Consider the following 23,075-nt stretch of genomic DNA (forward strand, 5'->3'; position numbering starts at 1 on the left):
GCCAGGTGGGCGGTTGTGGTGGGAGAAGGGAGTGGACAGCAGGCCAGTGGCAGCAGCCAGGGTAGGCTCCCTGCAACCTTACAGTGAATTCAAGGATGCTAATTTTGTGTTCGGCCATCAGTGTCATTTTGATTGTCTGTTCCTCAAAGTAGAAAAGAACATTTTTTATGTAGTCATTTTAGATATTTAAATATATGGTGTCTGAGCCTCCATTTGCATTCTTGCCATGGACCCCACAGATGTCAGAAGCAGGCGCACTCAGAGTAAGACCCAGATCCCTTCCCTGACCTGTGAGATCCCACACGATCTGCACCTGCCACATACCCACTCTGCTGCAGCTGTCCTGGCTTCCACACTGTCCGGAACATGACTCTCGCATCTCAGGTTCTGGCACTCACTGCCGCATTTTGGAAGTATCTTCTTCTGGATACCCAAGTTACTTCTTCCCTCAGGTCCTGTCCTCTACGTCTTCCCTCCACCCCTCCAGGTCATTATTTTTTCAGTGAGAACTAGTGAAATGTTCAGTTCAGTTCAGTTTAGTCCCTCAGTCATGTCCCACACTTAGCGACCCCATGGACTGCAGCACACCAGGCCTCCCTGTCCATCACCAACTCCCGGAGCTTACGCAAACTCATGTCCATCGAGTCAGTGATGCCATCCAGCCCTCATCTTCTATCGTCCCCTTCTCCTCCTGCCTTCAACCTTTCCCAGCGTCAGAGTTTTTTCCAGTGAGTCAGTTCTTTGCATCAGGTGGCCAAAGTATTGGAGTTTCAGCTTCAGCATCAGTTCTTCCAATGAACATTCAGAACTGATTTTATTTAGGATTGACTGGTTGGATCTCCTTGCAGTCCAAAGGACTCTCAAAAGTCTTCAACACCACAGTTCAAAAGCATCAATTCTTCAGCACTCAGCTTTTTTTTTATAGTCCAACTCTCACATCCATACATGACTACTGGAAAAACCATAGCTTTCACTAGACAGACGTTTATTGGCAAAGTAATGTCTCTGCTTTTTAATATTCTGCCTAGGTTGGTCATAACTTTTCTTCCAAGGAGCAAGCATCTTTTAATTTCATGGCTGCCGTCATCATCTGCAGTGATTTTCAGTTCAGTTCAGTTCAGTCGCTCAGTTGTGTCCGACTCTTTGCGACCCCTTGAATTGCAGCACGCCAGGCCTTCCTGTCCACCACCAACTCCCAGAGTTCACTCAGACTCACGGCCATCGAGTCAGTGATGCCATCCAGCCATCTCATCCTCTGTCGTCCCCTTCTCCTCCTGCCCCCAACCCTCTCAGCATCAGAGTCTTTTCCAATGAGTCAACTCTTCCCACGAGGTGGCCAAAGTACTGGAGTTTCAGCTTTAGCATCATTCCTTCCAAAGAAATCCCAGGGCTGATCTCCTTCAGAATGGACTGGTTGGATCTCCTTGGAGTCCAAGGGACTCTCAAGAGTCTTCTCCAACACCACAGTTCAAAAGCATCAATTCTTCGGCACTCAGCCTTCTTCACAGTCCAACTCTCACATCCATACATGACCACAGGAAAAACCATAGCCTTGACTAGATGGACCCTTGTTGGCAAAGTAATGTCTCTGCTTTTGAATATGCTATCTAGGTTGGTCATAACTTTCCTTGCAAGGAGTAAACGTCTTTTAATTTCATGGCTGTAGTCACCATCTGCAGTGATTTTGGAGGCCCCAAAAATAAAGTCTGACACTGTTTCCACTGTTTCCCCATCTATTTCCCATGGAGTGATGGGACCGGATGCCATGATCTTCGTTTTCTGAATGTTGAGCTTTAAGCCAACTTTTTCACTTTCACTTTCATCAAGAGGCTTTTTAGTTCCTCTTCACTTTCTGCCATAAGGGTGGTGTCATCTGCATATCTGAGGTGATTGATATTTCTCCTGGCAATCTTGATTCCAGCTTGTGTTTCTTCCAGTCCATCATGATGTACTCTGCATATAAGTTAAATAAACAGGGTGACAATATACAGCCTTGACGTACTCCTTTTCCTATTTGGGACCAGTCTGTTGTTCCATGTCCAGTTCTAACTGTTGCTTCCTGACCTGCATACAGATTTCTCAAGAGGCCAGTCAGGTGGTCTGGTATTCCCATCTCTTTCAGAATTTCCCACAGTTTATTGTGATCCACACAGTCAAAGGCTTTGGCATAGTCAATAAAGCAGAAATAGATGTTTTTCTGGAACTCTCTTGCTTTTTCTATGATCCAGCGGATGTTGGCAATTTAATCTCTGGTTCCTCTGCCTTTTCTAAAACCAGCTTGAACATCAGGAAGTTCACGGTTCACGTATTGCTGAAGCCTGGCTTGGAGAATTTTGAGCATTACTTTACTAGCATGTGAGTTGAGTGCAATTGTGCAGTAGTTTGAGCATGCTTTGGCATTGCCTTTCTTTGGGATCAGAATAAAAACTGACCTTTTCCAGTCCTGTGGCCACTGCTGAGTTTTCCAAATTTACTGGCATATTGAGTGCAGCACTTTCACAGCATCATCTTTTGTGGTTTAAAATAGCTCAACTGGAATTCCATCACCTCTACTAGCTTTGTTCATAGTGATGCTTTCTAAGGCCCACTTGACTTCACATTCCAGGATGTCTGGCTCTAGGTCAGTGATCACACCATTGTGATTATCTGGGTCGTGAATATCTTTTTTGTACAGTTCTTCTGTGTATTCTTGCCACCTCTTCTTGATATCTTCTGCTTCTGTTAGGTCCATACCATTTCTGTCCTTTATTGAGCCCATCTTTGCATGAAATGTTCTCTTGGTATCTCTAATTTTCTTGAAGAGATCTCTAGTGTTTCCCATTCTGTTGTTTTCCTCAATGTCTTTGCATTGATTGCTGAAGAAGGCTTTCTTATCTCTTCTTGCTATTCTTTGGAACTCTACATTCATATGCTTATATCTTTCCTTTTCTCCTTTGCTTTTTGCTTCTCTTCTTTTCACAGCTATTTGTAAGGCCTCCCCAGATAGCCATTTTGCTTTTATGCATTTCTTTTCCATGGGGATGGTCTTGATCCCTGTCTCCTGTACAATGTCATGAACCTCAGTCCATGTTTCATCAGGCACTCTATCTATCAGATCTAGGCCCTTAAATCTATTTCTCACTTCCACTGTATGATCATAAGGGATTTGATTTAGGTCATACCTGAATGATTTTGGAGCCCCCCAAAAGAAAATCTGTCACTGTTTCCATTGTTTCCCCATCTATTTGCCCTGGAGTGATGGGAGCAGATGCCATGATCTTAGTTTTCTGAATGTTGAGTTTTAAGCCAACTTTTTCACTCTCTCTTTCACTTTCATCAAGAGGCTCTTTAGTTCTTCTTTGCTTTCTGCCATAAGGGTGGTGTCATCTGCATATCTGAGGTTATTTGTCTTTTTCCCAGCAATCTTGATTCCAGATTATGCTTCTTCCAGGCCAGCAGTTCGCTTGATGTACTCTGCATATAAGTTAAATAAGCAGAGTGACAATATATAGCCTTGACGAACTCCTTTCCTGATTTAGAACCAGCCTGTTGTTCCATATCCAGTTCTAACTGTTGCTTCTTGACCTGTATGCAGATTTCTCAGGAGATAGATAAGGTGGTCTGGCATCCCCATCTCTTTCAGAATTTTCCACAATTTCTTGTGATCCACATAGTCCAAGGCTTTGTTGCAGTTAATAAAACAGAAGTAGAAGGTTTTCTGGAACTCGCTTGCTTTTTCTGTGATCCAACAGATGTTGGCAATTTGATCTCTGGTTCCTCTGCCTTTTCTAAAACCAGATTGAACATTTGGAAGTTCACAGTTCATGTACTGTTGAAGCCTGGCTTGGAGAATTTTGAGCATTACTTACTAGCATGTGAGATGAGTGCAATTGTGCAGTAGTTTGAGCATTCTTTGGTATTGCCTTTCTTTGGGATTGGAAAGAAAACTGACCTTTTCCAGTCCTGTGGCCACTGCTGAGTTTTCCATATTTGCTGGCATATTGAGTGCAGCACTTTCACAGCATCATCTTTTATGGTTTGAAATAGCTCAACTGGAATTCCATCACCTGCACTAGCTTTGTTTGTAGTGATGCTTCCTAAGGCCCACTTGACTTCGCATTCCAGGATGTCTGGCTCTAGGTGAGTGATCATATCTGGCTCTAGGTGAGTGATCACACCATCGTGGGTATCTGGGTCATGAAGATCTTTTTGGTATAGTTCTTCTGTGTATTCTTGCCATCTCTTGTTAATATCTTCTGCTTCTGTTAGGTCCATACCATTTATGTCCTTTATTGTGCCCATCTTTGTATGAAAGTTTCCCTTGTTGCTACTGCTAAGTCACTTCAGTTGTGTCAGACTCTGTGTGACCCTATAGATGTCGGCCCACCAGGCTCTCCTGCCCCTGGGATTCTCCAGGCAAGAACACTGGAGTGGGTTGCCATTTTCTTCTCCAATGCATGAAAGTGAAAAAGTGAAAGTGAAGTCGCTCAGTCATGTCCGACTCTTCGTGAACCCATGGACTGCAGCCTACCAGGCTCCTCCCTTGGTATCTCTTATTTTCTTGAAGAGATCTCTAGTCTTTTTCATTTTATTGTTTTTCTCTGTTTCTTTGCATTGATCACTGAGGAAGGCTTTCTTATCTCTCCTTGCTATTCTTTGGAACTCTGCATTCAAGTGGGTATATCTTTCCTTTTCTCCTTTGCCTGTAAAGTGAAAGTGAAAGTGAAGTCGCTCAGTTGTGTCTGACTCTTTGCGACCCCATGGAAGGTAACCTACCAGGCTCCGCAGTCCATGGGATTTTCCAGGCAAGAATACTGGAGTGGGCTGCCATTTACTTCTCCAGGGGATCTTCCCAACCCAGGGATCGAACCCAGGTCTCCTGCATTGCAGACAGACGCTTTACTGTCTGAGCCACTAGGGAAGCCCTTTGCCTTTAGCTTCTCTCCTTTTCTCAGCTATTTGTAAGGCCTCCTCAGACAACCATTTTGCCTTTTTGTATTTCTTTTTCTTGGGGTTGGTCTTGTTCACTGCCTCCTGTACAATGCCATGAACCTCTGTCCATAGTTCTTCAGGTACTCTGTCTATCAGATGTAATCCATTGAATCTGTTTGTCACTTCCACTGTAAAATTGGAAAGGATTTGATTTAGGTCATACCTGAATGGTCTAGTGGTTTTCCCTACTTTCTTCAATTTAAGTCAGAATTTTGCAATAAGGAGTTCTGAGGCACAGGCAACTCTCAGTCTTGTTTTTACTGACTGTATAGAGTGTCTCCATCTTTGGCTACAAAGAATATAATTAATCTGATTTAATTATTGACCATCTTGTGATATCCATGTGTAGAGTCATCTCTTGTAGTGTTGGAAGAAGGTGTTTGCTATGACCAGTGCATTCTCTTGGCAAAACTCTGTTAGCCTTTGCCCTGCTTCATTTTGTACTCCATAGCCAAATTTGCCTGTTACTCCAGGTGTTTCTTGACTTCCTACTTTTGCATTCCAGTCCCCTTTAATGAAAAGGACATCTTTTTTGGGTGTTATTTCTAGAAGTTCTGTTAGGTCTTCATACAACCATTCAACTTCAGCTTCTTCAGCATTACTGATTGGGGCATGGACTTGGATTACTGTGATATTGAATGGTTTGCCTTGGAAATGAACAGAGATAATTCTGTCATTTTTGAGATTGTGCCCAAGTACTGCATTTCGGACTCTTTCATTGACTACGGGGGCTACTCCGTTTCCTCTAAGGGATTCTCACATCCCCTTCCCTGCTTCTCTTCCCTTAATGTGCATCACTATCCAAGATTTAGAAGCGGTAAAAGACTAAACTAATTTTTTCCCTCAAATATGTTTCTTTCAAAATCCCTTAAGAATCAAGACTTTCTTCTCTTAAAAAATTTCTATTTTGGTTTTCATGTTTTAAAGTCGTCCATGTACCCACTTTAAAGAAGCACGTAGTTCTCTGAGGCTAGTATGTGAAGCAGCAGTCTCCCTATCCTGCTTCCAATTTCAAGGCTAACTGCACCTCTATAAAGTGGTTCTTTCAGTATTTCCTACCATGTCCATGTAACATGCTTATATGGCTATTTCCTAACTTTTTGTTTTTGGGTATTATATGTTTCTTTTCTCCCCATGGAGGATGAGAATTACTGGGGTCCAGCCCCGGTTGGATCCAGGGATTCCTTCGAGAGGACGGCGTTGGCGAAAAGGATAGAAATAGAGAAAGAGATAAGGAAAGAATTCTGCAGTTCAGAAAATAGAGGAGAGAAAAGAGGCTGATACTCCTTGGTTTACGCAGAAAGCCAATAAAGCCCCAGCACGGGATTTTCTCTGTTCACGTAGGCTGCAGGCGCCCTCTCGAATCGTGGAAGGTGCCCCACTTTAGGCACCTTCTCTAGTGGGTCTTAGAAGCCCAGGCAGGAAAGTGAACGCAGAGGGCCCCTGTGCTCCAGGGGATCAGCCTGAAAAGGAAAAGGAAAGAGCAAGAACGACATGGGGAGACCAAGCTTCAGTGAGCAAGGCCTGCAACTTTATTTTCCAAAGTAGCTTTTATACCTTAAGTTGTGCATAGAGGATAAGGAGGGGGCTAGAGCCATGCACGGAGAAGGCAATGGCACCCCACTCCAGTACTCTTGCCTGGAAAATCCACTGGACGGAGGAACCTGGTAGGCTGCTGTCCATGGGGTCGCTGAGGGTTGGACACGACTGAGCGACTTCACTTTCACTTTTCACTTTCATGCATTGGAGAAGGAAATGGCAACCCACTCCAGTGTTCTTGCCTGGAGAATCCCAGGGATGGGGGAGTTTGGTGGGCTGCCGTCTATGGGGTTGCACAGAGTCGGACACGACTGAAGTGACTCAGCAGCAGCAGCAGCAGAGTCATGCAAGGTCAGCAGTCCTTGATCCATATCGAAGCCAGGCTTTCTTTCTGCAACCTTATCATGTGCAAAAGTTTTAGGTGATTTACATCATCTTCTGGCCAGGAGGCCTGTTAACATTTTATGACCCTTTCTTCAGAAAACTTATTTGTCTCTAAAGGTGATTATTCTAAAGTCAGGTGCCACCCTCTGAAAGCATTAAAGTTGCATTCCTATAGGTCAAAAGTGTGGTGGGCTATAACAAGAACTAACTCAAGGGACCAAGGTTACAAACATTAAAGCTACTACTTACATTTCTATACACCAACTATATTAATCAATACACTCCCAGGGACCCAGTAGGTAAGGGATATGGAAACTTGGAAGCAAGCATTAGCTCAACAAAGAAATCCTCTACTAGTTCTATTCTAACAATTTTAACTCTCTAAGAAGCTCTGCATTGTTAGAATATCTTAAGCTTCCTGTGCCTCTCATGGTTGGGAGGCTGTGAACAATCACATGCATAGCTGCAGGAGTCTGAACAAACCTGTCAGGCAATCTAGAAAGTCATCAGAGGGGTTTGAATTGAAATACTCCTATTATGCCCAGGAGACTTATTAACTAGAGTTTTAAGTTGATTTTCTTACAGAGAAAGGTGGTCGGGGATAGCCCTCCGTTAATGTCAGAAGAGTTGGTGACAAGTCGTGAAATAGTAAAACAGACAGATTTTGGTTTTGGGGTAGATGCTCAGGCAGGTCCGGGGGGGCGCCCTTGAGCCCTGACTCGCCTTCCCCGTCAGGGTACTCCCGCATGACCTTGTCATGGGTGGGAACTCCCGTGCTGGCTCCCGGCACACTGTCACATCCTGTGCATACACAGGCATGAATATAGCTCTCCCCCTTTTGGATAGATAAAGATCGATTTTTTAAACACTGTAAACACTAAACAGAGCTGAGCCGTTTGTATACTGTGCTTACTTTTCTTTTTCCTGCAGCATTTTATTTTCCCTGGAGTTAAAAGGTGTCATGATTTTGATTTGCTTACTTGTCTAGGTTATTAGCATCATTTCCACCCCAGACTGTCCCATTTATGTATATCTTCTTTCAGTGTGTTCACATCTTTTTTTTTTTTTCTCTCTTGAAAAAAATCTGAGTCTTCAGATCTTTTTGATCGGAATATTATTCTCAGGATTGCTTCGAGTTTGACAAATCATAGAGATACCCCAAGAAGCCTTGTTTATCCCCAGTAGGACAGTGGGCAGTCATTGCAGATACAGTTGTTCTTTGCAAATACCTTATTGTATGGATAAATCATGTAAATATGACTATTTACTATGTATTTACATATGTTCTCTTTCACATGTTGTATTTAAGATCCCTTTATTGCAGAAATACAGAATGTATTCTTATTTTTCATTGTTTTAATTAATTTATATGTGTGTATATATTTTGTATTGTATTCTTTCTTTATAGGCTCTCAAAATTAGAGAGACCTGTAATTGCCCACCACTTTCTGGACCAGACCCTCGATTACTATTCAAACTCAGCATGAAGAATTTTCTTGAAGCAGAGAAAGAAGACCTAAATATCACTGTTAAACAGAAAATGGACGCTCTTCCCATCCAAAACCAGAAGCAAATACCATTAACATGTATAGTGGACAAAAGAACTGGCAGCTGAATTAAAATTTATGAGACACAGGATACATGAAGAATGCAGCAGTCCTTATCATTTTCATGTTATTTTTTAAAAAATGATGTTTGAAAGGAAAAAAATGGATACTCAGGGTCAAATCATGTATATTACAGGTATTATCTAAATTCTTATACTAGGTATTTATTTTTCATGAAATGTTGATATATTTAATCAATTTAAAAATATCTTTAATGAGGAAAATGCCACAGAATAAATTTGTATTACACATTTTTTTTGAATCTTGATTTTTTTTTAATCCACAAAAGTGAACTAGCAGTTATTTTTCTTATTTTCTTTGACGTTTCATTTCATTACCTTGTGGTAACTCAGATGTTAAGGGAGTTGAATCAGGCTGATACCAATATGAAGATAATTTAACTGATCAACTCTTTTTAACACAGAATATTGAGCCTGTTATGTATCCTTGTCATTGGTTCCAGCACTGGATCTACTTTTTCAGTTCTGAAAATAAAACAGACTAAGAAATGATCTTGGTGGTTAGCTATCAAACGCAGGAGTTTGGTTGACTATTAAAGATAGCTGACTATAGATGGAGGGTTTTCATGCACAGTGAATGATACTGCTGAATGATAATTTGGTAAATATTAAAGAAATGGTGGAGATGGATTTCTTAGCTCACTGTTTTGTTTAGACATTGTGGTCTCAACTTATTTGAATATCTCCAGATGTTTAATATCACTGATTGTCCTTTAAAAAAATGTTATGTAATGTTTGATACATGCAAAAGGGTGTACAAATACCCTATAAATCTATAAATTAATAGAACATTATCAACACATTGAAGCTACTGTGTGAGGAGGAGCTTAACTCATTTACTTCATTATTATAGCTTACTAAACATTATTCGTCCATAATTAAATACTTCTAGAATGCCACTTCTGTGTCATCTGCCAGCTGTCTGGTGTGAACCTGGGGTCTTTATTGGTCAGTTGGTTCAGTGTTTGAGAAAAAAAGAGCTAGACGTGGACCAGAGTGATGTTAGGATGGGCTGGAACTGGCAGTGTCAGTATCTGTGACCACATCTAACCAAGAAGAGAAATCCTATGGCTGCTTCAGTTCCTCCTCGGGCATCTGAAGTTAATTCTTCTTTTGGCCAAATCTGCCTGGAGCCGTTTGTGACCAGGGATTCTGGGACATGCATGTAGTTCCAGCTAAGTCAAATTGCTACAGTACAAATCTGCACATGTTCTGTTCCTATACTTGTTTGTTGTACTGTAAACAAGAGACATTTATCATTATTTCTGCTTAGAAATATCAGAAGAGTTATTTAAGATATCAGAATAGTTTAAAAATAGAGTTTAACTTGATTATGTCATTGTTTTGTTTTCCATTAAACCATATCTTTTATTTTCAAAGCCATGAGATAACTTAAAATAGAAGTAATGTAATCTTACCTTCTTCTGTTGAAAGAAAGAATTCTTTTAATTTGATAAGTAAGTTGAACCTTGAACTAAAAGATTTTTTTAAATTATCCAGTACAGTGCCATCTAGTGATAAATAATTTACTTTCTGGTTGAAGATCACTGCTACATTTTACTTCTTGATAAATCAAGAACTTCACTTTTAATCATGCCTAAATCCTTTTTTTAAAAAATTCTGGAACAAAAATACATTTTATTTGTTTTAATTGGAGGCTAATTACTTTATAATATTGCAGTGGTTTTGCCATACATTAACATGAATCAGCCATGGATGTACATGTGTTCCCCATCCTGAACCCCTCTCCCACCTCCCTCCCCATCCTATCCCTCTGGGTCATCCCAGTACACTAGCCCTAAGCACCCTGTCTCATACATCAAACCTGGACTGGCGATCTGTTTCACATGTGATAATATACATGTTTCAATGCTATTCTCTCAAATCATCCCACCCTCGCCTTCTCCCACAGAGTCCAAAAGACTGTTCTATCCATATGTGTCTCTTTTGCTGTCTCGCATATAGGGTTATGGTTACCATCTTTCTAAATTCCATATATGTGTGTTAGTATACTGTATTGGTGTTATTCTTTCTGGCTTACTTCACTCTGTATAATAGGCTTCGGTTTCATCCACCTCAGAACTGACTCAAATGTATTCTTTTTCATGGCTGAGCAATATTCCATTGTGTATATGTACCACAGCTTTCTTATCCATTTGTCTGCTGATGGACATCTAGGTTGCTTTCATGTCCTGGCTATTATAAGCAGTGCTGTGATGAATATTGGGGTACATGTGTCTCTTTCAGTTCTGGTTTACTCAGTGTGTATGCCCAGCAGTGGGATTTCTGGGTCATATGGCAGTTCTATTTCCAGTTTTTTAAGGAATCTCCACACTGTTCTCCATAGTGGCTGTACTAGTTTGCATTCCCACCAACAGTGTAAGAGGGTTCCCTTTTTTCCACTCCCTCTCCAGAATTTGTTTGTAGACTTTTGGATAGCAGCCATTCTGACCAGCATGAGATGGTACCTCATTGTGGTTTTGATTTGCATTTCTCTGATAATGAGTGATGTTGAACATCTTTTCATGTGTTTGTTAGCCATCTGTATGTCTTCTTTGGAGAAATGTTTGTTTAGTTCTTTGGCCCATTTTTTGATTGGGTCATTTATTTTTCTGGAATTGAGCTGCAGGAGTTGCTTGTATATTTTTGAGATTAATTCTTTGTCAGTTGCTTCATTTGCTATTATTTTCTCCCATTCTGAAGGCTGTCTTTTCACCTTGCTTATAGTTTCCTTCGTTGTGCAAAAGCTTTTAAGTTTAATTAGGTCCCATTTGTTTATTTTTGCTTTTATTAACATTACTCTGGGAGGTGGGTCATAGAGGAACCTGCTGTGATTTATGTCAGGGAGTGTTTTGCCTACATTTTCCTCTAGGAGTTTTATAGTTTCTGATCTTACGTTTAGATCTTTAATCCATTTGAGTTTATTTTTGTGTATGGTGTTAGAAAGTGTTCTAGTTTCATTCTTTTACAAGTGGTTGACCAGTTTTACCAGCACCTCTTGTTAAAGAGATTGTCTTTTCTCCATTGTATATTCTTGCCTCCTTTGTCAAAGATAAGGTGTCCATAGCTGTGTGGATTTATCTCTGGGCTTTTTATTTTCTTCCATTGTTCTATATTTCTGTCTTTGTGCCAGTCCCATACTGTCTTGATGAGTGTAGCTTTGTAGTATAGCCTGAAATCAGGAAGGTTGATTCCTCCAGTTCCATTCTCCTTTCTCAAGATTGCTTTGGCTATTCAAGGTTTTTTGTATTTCCATACAAATTGTGGCATTATTTGTTCTAGGTCTGTGAAAAATACCATTGGTAGCTTGATAGGGATTGCATTTAATCTATAGATTGCTTTGGGTACTATACTCATTTTCACTAAATTGATTCTTCCAATCAATGAACATGGTATATTTCTCCATCTATTTGTGTCTTCTTTGATTTCTTTCATCAGTGTTTTATAGTTTTCTATATATAAGTCTTTTGTTTCTTTCAGATCAGATCAGTCGCTCAGTCGTGTCCAACTCTTTGAGACCCCATGAATCACAGCACACCAGGACTCCCTGTCCATCACCAACTCCCGGAGTTCACTCAGACTCAGGTCCACCGAGTCAGTGATGCCATCCAGCCATCTCATCCTCTGTCGTCCCCTTCTCCTCCTGCCCCCAGTCCCTCCCAGCATCAGGGTCTTTTCCAATGAGTCAACTCTTCACATGAGGTGGCCAAACTACTGGAGTTTCAGCTTTAGCATCAGGCCTTCCAAAGATCTCAGGGCTGATGTCCTTCAGAATGGACTGGTTGGATCTCCTTGCAGTCCAAGGGACTCTTAAGAGTCTTCTCCAACACCACAGTTCAAAAGCTTCAATTCTTCAGCACTCAGCCTTCTTCACAGTCCAACTCTCACATCCATACATGACCATTGGAAAAACCATAGCCTTCACTAGACAGGCCTTTGTTGACAAAGTAATGTCTCTGCTTTTCAATATGTTGTCTAGGTTGGTCATAACTTTCCTTCCAAGGAGTAAGCGTATTTTAATTTCATGGCTGCAGTCACCATCTGCAGTGATCTTGGAGTCCAAAAAAATAGAGTCTGACACTGTTTCCCCATCTATTTCCCATGAAGTGATGGGACCAGATGCCATGATCTTCGTTTTCTGAATGTTGAGCTTTAAGCCAACTTTTTCACTCTCCACTTTCACTTTCATCAAGAGGCCTTTGAGTTCCTCTTCACTTTCTGCCATAAGGGTGGTGTCATCTGCATATCTGAGGTGATTGATATTTCTCCTGGCAATCTTGAATCCAGCTTGTGTTTCTTCCAGTCCCGCGTTTCTCATGATGTACTCTGCATATAAGTTAAATAAGCAGGGTGACAATATACAGCCTTGACGAACTCCTTTTCCTAATTGAAACCAGTCTGTTGTTCCATATCCAGTTCTAACTGTTGCTTCCTGACCTGCATACAAATTTCTCAAGAGGCAGATCAAGTGGTCTGGTATTCCCATGTCTTTCAGAATTTTCCACAGTTTATTGTGATGCACACAGTCAAAGGCTTTGGTATAGTCAATAAAGCAGAAATAGATGTTTTTCTGGAACTCTCTTGCTTTTTCCATGATCCAGCGGATGTTGGCAATTTGATCTCTGGTTCCTCTGCCTTTTCTAAAATCAGCTTGAACATCAGGAAGTTCATGGTTCACGTTTTGCTGAAGCCTGGCTTGGAGAATTTTGAGCATTACTTTACTAGCATGTGAGATGAGTGCAATTGTGTGGTAGTTTGAGCATTCTTTGGCATTGCCTTTCTTTGGGATTGGAATGAAAACTGACCTTTTCCAGTCCTGTGGCCACTGCTGAGTTTTCCAAATTTGCTGGCATATTGAGTGCAGCACTTTCACAGCATCATCTTTCAGGATTTGGAATAGCTCAACTGGAATTCCATCACCTCCACTAGCTTTGTTCATAGTGATGCTTTCTAAGGCCCACTTGATTTCACATTCCAGGATGTCTGGCTCTAGGTCAGTGATCACACCATTGTGATTATCTGGGTCGTGAAGATCGTTTTTGTACAGTTCTTCTGTGTATTCTTGCCATCTCTTCTTAATATCTTCTGCTTCTGTTAGGTCCATACCATTTCTGTCCTTTATCGTGCTCATCTTTGCATGAAATGTCCCCTTAGTATCTCTGATTTTCTTGAAGAGATCCCTAGTCTTTCCCATTCTGTTGTTTTCCTCTATTTCTTTGCATTGATCACTGAGGAAGGCTCTCCTATCTCTTCTTGCTATTCTTTGGAACTCTGCATTCAGATGTTTATATCTTTCCTTTTCTCCTTTGCTTTTTGCTTCTCTTCTTTTCACAGCTATTTGTAAGGCCTCCCCAGACAGCCATTTTGCTTTTTTGCATTTCTTTTCTATGGGAATGGTCTTGATCCCTGTCTCCTGTTCAATGTCACGAACTTCATTCCATAGTTCATCAGGCACTCTATCTATCAGATCTAGGCCCTTAAATCTATGTCTCACTTCCACTGTATAATCAATCATAAGGGATTTGATTTAGGTCATACCTGAATGGTCTAGTGGTTTTCCCTACTTTCTTCAATTTCAGTCTGCATTTGGCAATAAGGAGTTCATGGTCTGAGCCCAGTCAGCTCCTGGTCTTGTTTTTGCTGACTGTATAGAGCTTCTCCATCTTTGGCTGCAAAGAATATAATCAGTCTGATTTCAGTGTTGACCATCTGGTGATGTCCATGTATAGAGTCTTCTCTTGTGTTGTTGGAAGAGGGTGTTTGTTATGACCAGTGCATTTTATTGGCAAAACTCTATTAGTCTTTGCCCTGCTTCATGCCATATTCCAAGGCCAAATTTGCCTATTACTCCAGGTGTTTCTTGACTTCCTACTTTTGCATTCCAGTCCCCTATAATGAAAAGGACATCTTTTTTGGGTGTTAGTTCTAAAAGGTCTTGTAGGTCTTCATAGAACCATTCAACTTCAGCTTCTTCAGCATTACTGGTTGGGGCATAGACTTGGATTACTGTGATATTGAATGGTTTGCCTTGGAAACAAACAGAGATCATTCTGTTGTTTTTGAGATTGCATCCAAGTACTGCATTTCGGACTCTTTTGTTGACCATGATGGCCACTCCATTTCTTCTGAGGGATTCCTGCCCACAGTAGTAGGTATAATCGTCATCTGAGTTAAATTCACCTATTCCAGTCCATTTCAGTTCGCTGATTCCTAGAATGTCGACATTCACTCTTGCCATCTCTTGTTTGACCACTTCCAATTTGCCTTGATTCATGGACCTGACATTCCAGGTTCCTATGCAATATTGCTCTTTACAGCATCGGACCTTACTTCTATCACCAGTCACATCCACAGCTGGGTATTGTTTTTGCTTTGGCTCCATCCCTTCATTCTTTCTGGAGTTATTTCTCCACTGATCTCCAGTAGCATATTAAGCACCTACTGACCTGGGGAGTTTCTCTTTCAGTATCCTATCATTTTGCCTTTTCATACTGTTCATGGGGTTCTCAAGGCAAGAATGCTGAAAACTAAGTATTTTATTCTTTTCATTTAAATGGTGAATGGAATTGTTTCCTTAATTTCTCTTTCTGTTTTCTCATTGTTAGTGTATAGGAATGCAAGGGATTTCTGTGTGTTAATTTTATATCCTGCAACTTTACTATATTTATTGATTAGCTCTAGTAATTTTCTAGTGGAGTCCTAGGGTTTTCTGTGTAGAGGATCATGTCATCTGCAAACAGTGCGAGTTTAACTTCTTTTCCCATCTGGATTCCTTTTATTTCTTTTTCTGCTCTGATTGCTGTGGCCAAAACTTCCAAAACTATGTTGAATAGTAGTGGTGAGAGTGGGCACCCTTGTCTTGTTCCTGACTTTAGGGGGAATTTCTTTCAGTTTTTCATCATTGAGGATAATGTTAGCTGTGGGTTTGTCATATATAGCTTTTATTATGTTGAGGTATGTTCCTTCTATTCCTGTTTTCTGGAGGGTTTTAATCATAAATGGATGTTGAATTTTGTCAAAGATTTTCTCTGCATCTATTGAGATAATCATATGGTTTTTATCTTTCAATTTGTTAATGTGGTGTATTACATTGATTGATTTGTGGATATTGAAGAATCCTTGCATCCCTGGGATAAAGCCCACTTGGTCATGATGTATGATTTTTTTAATATATTGTTGGATTCTGTTTGCTAGAATTTTGTTAAGGATTTTCGCATCTTTTTTCATTAGTGAGATTGGCCTGTAGTTTTCTTTTTTGTGTGGCATCTTTGTCTGGTTTTGGTATTAGGGTGATGGTGGCCTCATAAAATGAGTTTGGAAGTTTACCTTCCTCTGCAATTTTCTGGAAGTGTTTGGGTAGGGTAGATGTTAGCTCTTCTCTAAATTTTTTGGTAGAATTCAGGTGGGAAGCCGTCTGGTCCTAGGCTTTTGTTTGCTGGAAGATTTCTGATTACAGTTTCAATTTCCATGCTTGTGATGGGTCTGTTAAGATCTTCTATTTCTTCCAGGTTCAGTTTTGGAAAGTTACACTTTTCTGAGAATTTGTTCATTTCTTCCACGTTGTCCATTTTATTGGCATATAGTTGCTGATAGTAGTCTCTTATGATCCTTTGTATTTCTGTGTTGTCTGTTGTGATTTCTCTGTTTTCATTTCTAATTTTGTTGATTTGATTCTTCTCCGTTTGTTTCTTGATGAGTCTGGCTAATGGTTTGTCAGTTTTATTTATCTTCTCAAAGAACCAGCTTTAAGCTTTGTTGATTTTTGCTGTGGTCTCCTATGTTTCTTTTTTATTTATTTCTGACCTAATTTTTATGATTTCTTCTCTTCTACTAACCCTGGGGTTCTTCATTTCTTCCTTTTCTAGTTGCTTTAGGTGTAGAGTTAGGTTATTTGACTTTTTTCTTGTTTCTTGAGGTAAGCCTGTATTGCTGTGAGCCTTCCCCTTATCACTGCTTTTACAGTGTCCCATGGGTTTTGGGTTGTTGTGTTTTCATTTTGGTTCATTTCTATCCATATTCTGATTTCTTTTTTTATTTCTTCTGTGATTTGTTGGTTATCCAGCAGCGTGTTGTTCAGCCTCCATATGCTGGAATTTTTAATAGTTTTTCTCCTGTAATTGAGATCTAATTTTACTGCATTGTGGTCAGAAAAGATGCTTGGAATGATTTCCATTTTTTTTTAAATTTACAAGGCTAGCTTTATGGCTCAGGATGTGATCTATCCTGGAGAAGGTTCCATGTGCACTTGAGAAGAAGGTGAAATTCATTGTTTTGGGGTGAAATGCCCTATAGATATCAATTAGGTCTAACTGGTCCCTTGTATCATTTAAAGTTTGTGTGTCCTTGTTAATTTTCTGTTTAGTTGATCTATCCATAGGTATGAGTGGGGTATTAAAGTCTCCCACTATTATCGTGTTATTGTTAATTTCCCCTTTCATACTTGTTAGCATTTGCCTAACATATTGTGGTGCTCCTGTTTTGGGTGCATATATATTTATAATTGTTATATCTTCTTCTTGGATTGATCCTTTGCTCGTTATGTAGTGTCCTTCTTTGTCTCTTTTCACAGCCTTTTTTTAAAGTCTATTTTATCTGATATGAGTATTGCTACTCCTGCTTTCTTTTGGTCTCTATTTATGTGGTATATCTTTTTCCGGCCCTTCACTTTCAGTCTGTATGTGTCCCTTGTTTTGAGGTGGGTCTCTTGTAGACAACATATATAAGGGTCTTATTTTTGTATCCATTCAGCCAGTCTTTGTCTTTTGGTTGGGGCATTCAACCCATTTACACTTAAGGTAATTATAGATAAGTATAATCCCGTTGCCATTTACTTTGTTGTTTTGGGTTTGAGTTTATATACCCTTTCTGTGTTTCCTGTCTAGAGAAGATCCTTTCGTATTTGTTGAAGAGCTGGTTTGATGGTGCTTAATTCTCTCAGCTTTTGCTTGTCTGTAAAGCTTTAGATTTCTCCTTCATATTTGAATGAGATCCTTGCTGGGTACAGTAATCTGGTTGTAGGTTGTCACTTTAAGTATGTCTTGCCATTCCCTTCTTGGAGAAGGCAATGGCACCCCACTCCAGTACTCTTGCCTGGAAAATCCCATGGATGGAGGAGCCTGGAAGGCTGCAGTCCATGGGGTCACTGAGGGTCAGACATGACTGAGCGACTTCACTTTCACGTTTCACTTTCATGCATTGGAGAAGGAAATGGCAACCCACTCCGGTGTTCTTGCCTGGAGAATCCCAGGGATGGGGCATCCTGGTGAGCTGCCGCCTATGGGGTCGCAAAGAGTTGGACACGACTGAAGTGACTCAGCAGCAGCAGCAGCCATTCCCTTCTAGCCTGAAGAGTTTCTATTGAAAGGTCAGCTGTTATCCTTATGGGAATCTCCTCATGTGTTATTTGTTGTTTTTCCCTTGCTGATTTTAATATTTGTTCTTTGTGTTTGATCTTTGTTAATTGGATTAATATGCATCTTGGGGTGTTTTGCCTTGGGTTTATCCTGTTTGGGACTCTCTGGGTTTCTTGAACTTGGGTGACTATTTCCTTCCCCATTTTAGGGAAGTTTTCAACTATTATCTCCTCAAGTATTTTCTCATGGTCTTTCTTTTTGTCTTCTTTTTCTGGGACTCCTATGATTCAAATGTTGGGGCATTTAACATTGACCCCAAGGTCTCTGAGGTTGTCCTCATTTCTTTTAATTCTTTTTCTTTTTTCCTCTCTGCTTCATTTATTTCTACCATTCTATCTTCTACCTCACTTATCCTATCTTCTGCCTCTGTTATTCTGTTGGTTCCCTCCAGAGTGTTTTTTATCTTATTTATTGCATTATTCATTATTGACTCTCTTTATTTCTTCTATGTCCTTATTATACATTTCTTGCATCTTCTCAATCCTTGTCTCCAGGCTATTTATCTGTAACTCCATTTTGTTTTCAAGATTTTGGATCATTTTTACTATCATTATTCTGAATTCTTTTTCAGGTAGACTCCCTATGTCTTCCTCTTTTGTTTGGTTTGGTGGGTACTTATCCTGTTCCTTTACTTGCTGAGTATTTCTCTGCCTTTTCATCTTGTTTAGATTGCTGTGTTTGGGGTGGCCTTTCTGTATTCTGGCACTTTGTGGTTCCTCTTTATTGTGGAGGTTCCTCGCTGTGGGTGGGGTTGGACGAGTGGCTTGTCAAGGTTTCCTGGTTAGGGAGGCTTGCATCGGTGTTCTGGTGGGTGGATCTGGATTTCTTCTCTGTGGAGTGCAATGAAGTGTCCAGTAGTGAGTTTTGAGATGTCTTTGGGTTTGATGTGACTCTGGGCAGCCTGTATATTGAAGCTCAGGGCTATGTTCCTGCATTGCTGGAGAATTTGCCTGGTATGTCTTACTCTGGAACTTGTTGGCTCTTTGGTGGTGCTTGGTTTCAGTGTAGGTATGGAGGCTTTTGGATGAGCTCTTGTCAATTAATGTTCCCTGGAGTCAGGAGTTCTCTGGTGTTCTCAGATTTTGGACTTAAGCCTCCTGCCTCTGGTTTTCAGTCTTATTCTTACAGTAGCCTCAAGACTTCGCCATCTATACAGCACCGATGATGAAACATCTAGGTTAATGATGAAAAGCTTCTCCACAGTGAGGGACACCTGGAGAGGTTCACAGAGTTACATGGAGAAGAGAAGAGGGATGAGGGAGACAGAGGCAACCAGGAGGAGAAAAGGGGGAATCAAAAGGAGCGAGACAGATCCAGCCAGTAATCAGTTCCCTAAGTGTTGTCCACAGTCCAGAACACATAAAGAGATTCACAGAGTTTGCTAAAGAAGAGAAGGGGGAGGGAGGAGATAGAGGCGACCTGGTGGAGAAAAAGGAGAGTCAAAAGGGGGAGAGAGCAATCAAACCAGTAATCACACTCCCAAGTTAAAATGGGTACTTAAGATTGGGTTCTTAAAGGTACAAAATTAATAACAAACACCAAAAAGCAAAGATTAAAAATCTAGAGTAGTGGTTAGACTCTCAAAAATACAATATTAAAAAAAAAAGTCACAAAAATTATAAAATATATATATGAAGTTTGCTTTAAAAATAGGATCTTTTTTTTGCAACTTAATAGTAGGTTATAAAAATTAAAATTAAAGGAGTAATAAAGGACTTAAAATTTTTTTTTCATTTTTAAAAATTTAAAAAGTGATAATAGTAAAAATATATCTAGGAATTTCTCTGGAGCTGTTGCAGGCAGTGTGTGGTCAGTTCAGTTTCAGATAGTTCCTTGATCTGGCTTATACTTCTCAAGATCTGTAGGCCCCTTCCAATGTAGTCGGTGCTAACTAGAGGTTTTAATCTGTTGCACCTGTCATTTCCAGAGTGGCTCCCTCTGTTTATTTTAGCTTCTTCTGTTTCCTGGTCTTTTCAGTGTCTAATTTCTGCCCTGACAAAAGGGGGCGAAGGTGGTCACTTATTTAGGCTCACTTGTGCCGTCATGCTGTGGGGAGGGAGGAACACTGCAAACAAATGTCACTGGTGTGTGTGGGCAGTGCTCACAGTGCCTGGGCCACACTGGGTTTGCTCCCGCTCATGGTGCATGCACTTTCCCAGTCTACACTTCTCAGGCTCTAGGTTGCTCTGCCAGGAACTGTCAGAGGCGGGCCCTGGGTTGTATGCGCTTCCCAGGTCTAAGCCACTCAGGTTCAGGTTCTCGGGTACTCCACAAAGGCGCAGACTCGATTGGGTCTGCGTTTTGTGCCCTTCCCAGGTCTGGCAGCTCAGGTGACCAGGTGCTTGGTGAGCACAGTCTCCCCAGGTGGGGAGTGCATCTTATCACCTCCCTGATCCCAGCAGCTCAGTTTCCTGGGTGGCAGCGGGTGCGCCCGTCTCAGGTGTGCCGTGTGTCTCTTGGGGAGCTGATCTCTGGCTGTGACCCTCCTGGCAGATGTCAACTGCCCAGAATCCCAAGAAGTCTTGGTTAGCAACTGGGAGCCTGCTTGCAGTTTTGTAGAGGATGCCTCTCTGGGGCTGAGATTGCCCCTTTCAGGCTCTGGCTGCCCCCGCCTGCCTCCCTGTCTCCAGTGGGGGATGGGCCGGTCCACAGCCAGCTAGCTCTCCTCTGGTATTGGCTCAGCCCTTTGTTCTGTGAGTGGGCCTGGCAATGCCTTAGGTTAGGGCTTTTTGCAAGATAGTTTTTTCTCTCTCTCTCTCTCTCTCTCTTTTTTTTTTTCTTCTCTCTCTCTGGCTATCCTACAGTTTGGGTTGCTATCTCACATAGGTTCCCTCAGATTGCCCTCAGAGCATTCAGGCTCGGTCCTTACCCTAAACAATGTAGCCCGTGCCTCCCCGTTCAGCCCCTGCTTGGCGGATGCGAGCACTGGGAGTTGCCGTTAGGCACGTAATCTGTGGGTTTTATTTAATTTTTCCTCCCAGTTGTTGCCCTGGGAAAACTCAGCAGTGGCCACAGGACTGGAAAAGGTCAGTTTTCATTCCAATCCCAATGAAAGGCAATGCCAAAGAATGCTCAAACTACCACACAGTTGCACTCATCTCACATGCTAGTAAAGTAATGCTCAAAATTCTCCAAGCCAGGCTTCAGCAATACGTGAACCGTGAACTTCCAGATGTTCAAGCTGATTTTAGAAAAGGCAGAGGAACCAGAGATCAAATTGCCAGCATCCGCTGGATCATGGAAAAAGCAAGAGAGTTCCAGAAAAACATCTATTTCTGCTTGATTGACTATGCCAAAGCCTTTGACTGTGTGGATCACAATAAACTGTGGGAAATTCCTCAAGAGATGGGAATACCAGACCACCTGACCTGCCTCTTGAGAAACCTATATGCAGGTCAGGAAGCAACAGTTAGAACTGGACATGGAACAACAGACTGGTTCCACATAAGAAAAGGAGTATGTCAAGGCTGTATACTGTCACCCTGCTTATTTAACTTATATTCAGAGTACATCATGAGAAACGCTGGGCTGGAAGAAGCACAAGCTGGAATCAAGATTGCTGGGAGAAATATCAATAACCTCAGATATGCAGATGACACCACCCTTATGGCAGAAAGTGAAGAGGAACTCAAAAGCCTTTTGATGAAAGTGAAAATGGAGAGTGAAAAAGTTGGCTGAAAGCTCCACATTCAGAAAATGAAGATCATGGCATCTGGTCCCATCACTTCATGGCAAATGGATGGGGAAACAGTGGAAACAGTGTCAGACTTTTTTGGGGGCTCGAAAATCACTGCAGATGGTGACTGCAGCCATGAAATTAAAAGACGCTTACTCCTTGGAAGGAAAGTTATGACCAACCTAGATAGCATATTCAAAAGCAGAGACATTACTTTGCCAACAAGGGTCTGTCTAGTCAAGGCTATGGTTTTTCCTGTGGTCATGTATGGATGTGAGAGTTGGACTATGAAGAAAGTTGAGCACGAAAGAATTGATGCTTTTGAACTGTGGTGTTGGAGAAGACTCTTGAGAGTCCCTTGGACTGCAAGGAGATCCAACCAGTCCATTCTAAAGGAGGTCAGCCCTGGGTGTTCTTTGGAAGGCCTGATGCTAAAGCTGAAAGTCCAGTACTTTGGCCACCTCATGCAAAGAATTGACTCATTGGAAAAGACTCTGATGCTGGAAGGGATTGGGGGCAGGAGGAAAAAGGGATAACAGAGGAAGAGATGGCTGGATGGCATCACTGACTCGGTGGACGTGAGTTTGAGTGAACTCTGGGAATTGGTGATGGACAGGGAGGTCTGGCGTGCTGCGATTCGTGGGGTCGCAAAGAGTCGGACACAACTGAGTAACTGAACTGAACTGAGATTCCAAAACTCCCCACAGACCCGCTGGTGAGTGTTTCCTGGTGTTTGGAAACTTCTCTTTTAAGACTCCCTTCCCGGGATGGATCTTCGTCTCTACCTCTTTTGTCTGTCTTTTTATCTTTTATATTTTGTCCTACCTCCTTTTCAAAGACAATGGGCTGCCTTTCTGGGCGTCTCATGTCCTCTGCCAGCATTCAGAAGTTGTTTTGTGGAATTTTCTCAGAGTTCAAATTTTCTTTCGATGAATTTGTGGGGAAGAAAGTGGTCTCCTCATCCTATTCCTCCGCCATCTTAGGACCGCCCCTGTTTTACACATTTTACTGTGTCTTATACTTTTGGGGGGAAAACCTCTAGTGGGTGAAAAATCAGATTATCAGAACGTGAAATAGTTGTTATCATCTAGAGGGTTCCAGCTGAGCCTAAACTGAATTTAAGAGTCTGGGTGGTTGCAATGAACTAGGAAATTGATGGTCTGAAATATGCAGAAATTGGTTTGCAATAGGACTGCAATTGTGTGGAATAGGGCACCTTTGACTAGAGAGTTTCCTGATCCTCATCTGTGGGCCATGAGTGATTAAGAAGAAGCTGAAGAAGCTCTTTCCATAGGCAGACACAAGTAGTGCTGTTTGAGGTCTAAGTGATCAAGTGAGAAAATGGGGAGAAGGATCTTCTCTGCAGACACGGTATGCTTCTGGTGCACTGAAGCTGTAGCAGGAAGTTGTGTCATCTGAGCTTGTTGGTGATGTTATAGTCTCAATACCTCGGGGGTTCTCAGAG

At 41.4% G+C, this 23,075-nt stretch overlaps 1 protein-coding gene across 5 annotated transcripts in view; it reads left to right on the forward strand.

Moving 5' to 3' along the window:
* The window catches only part of OMA1 (OMA1 zinc metallopeptidase), a 107,410-nt gene that overhangs the window by 64,631 nt on the left and 19,704 nt on the right, over window positions 1-23,075 (forward strand). For 4 of the 5 annotated variants that reach the window (XM_044944942.2, XM_006048269.4, XM_006048268.4 and 1 more), the window contains exon 9: window positions 8,303-8,755. The exons of the other annotated variant lie outside the window; for it this stretch is intronic. In XM_044944942.2, coding sequence (XP_044800877.2) covers window positions 8,303-8,509 — 207 coding nt within the window. In that variant the 3' untranslated portion in view covers window positions 8,510-8,755. Of the gene's footprint in view, window positions 1-8,302; window positions 8,756-23,075 lie in introns of those variants that run through there. 5 annotated transcript variants of the gene reach the window in all.

Source organism: Bubalus bubalis, chromosome 6 (assembly GCF_019923935.1).
Source record: "Bubalus bubalis isolate 160015118507 breed Murrah chromosome 6, NDDB_SH_1, whole genome shotgun sequence".
Lineage (NCBI taxonomy): Eukaryota > Metazoa > Chordata > Mammalia > Artiodactyla > Bovidae > Bubalus > Bubalus bubalis.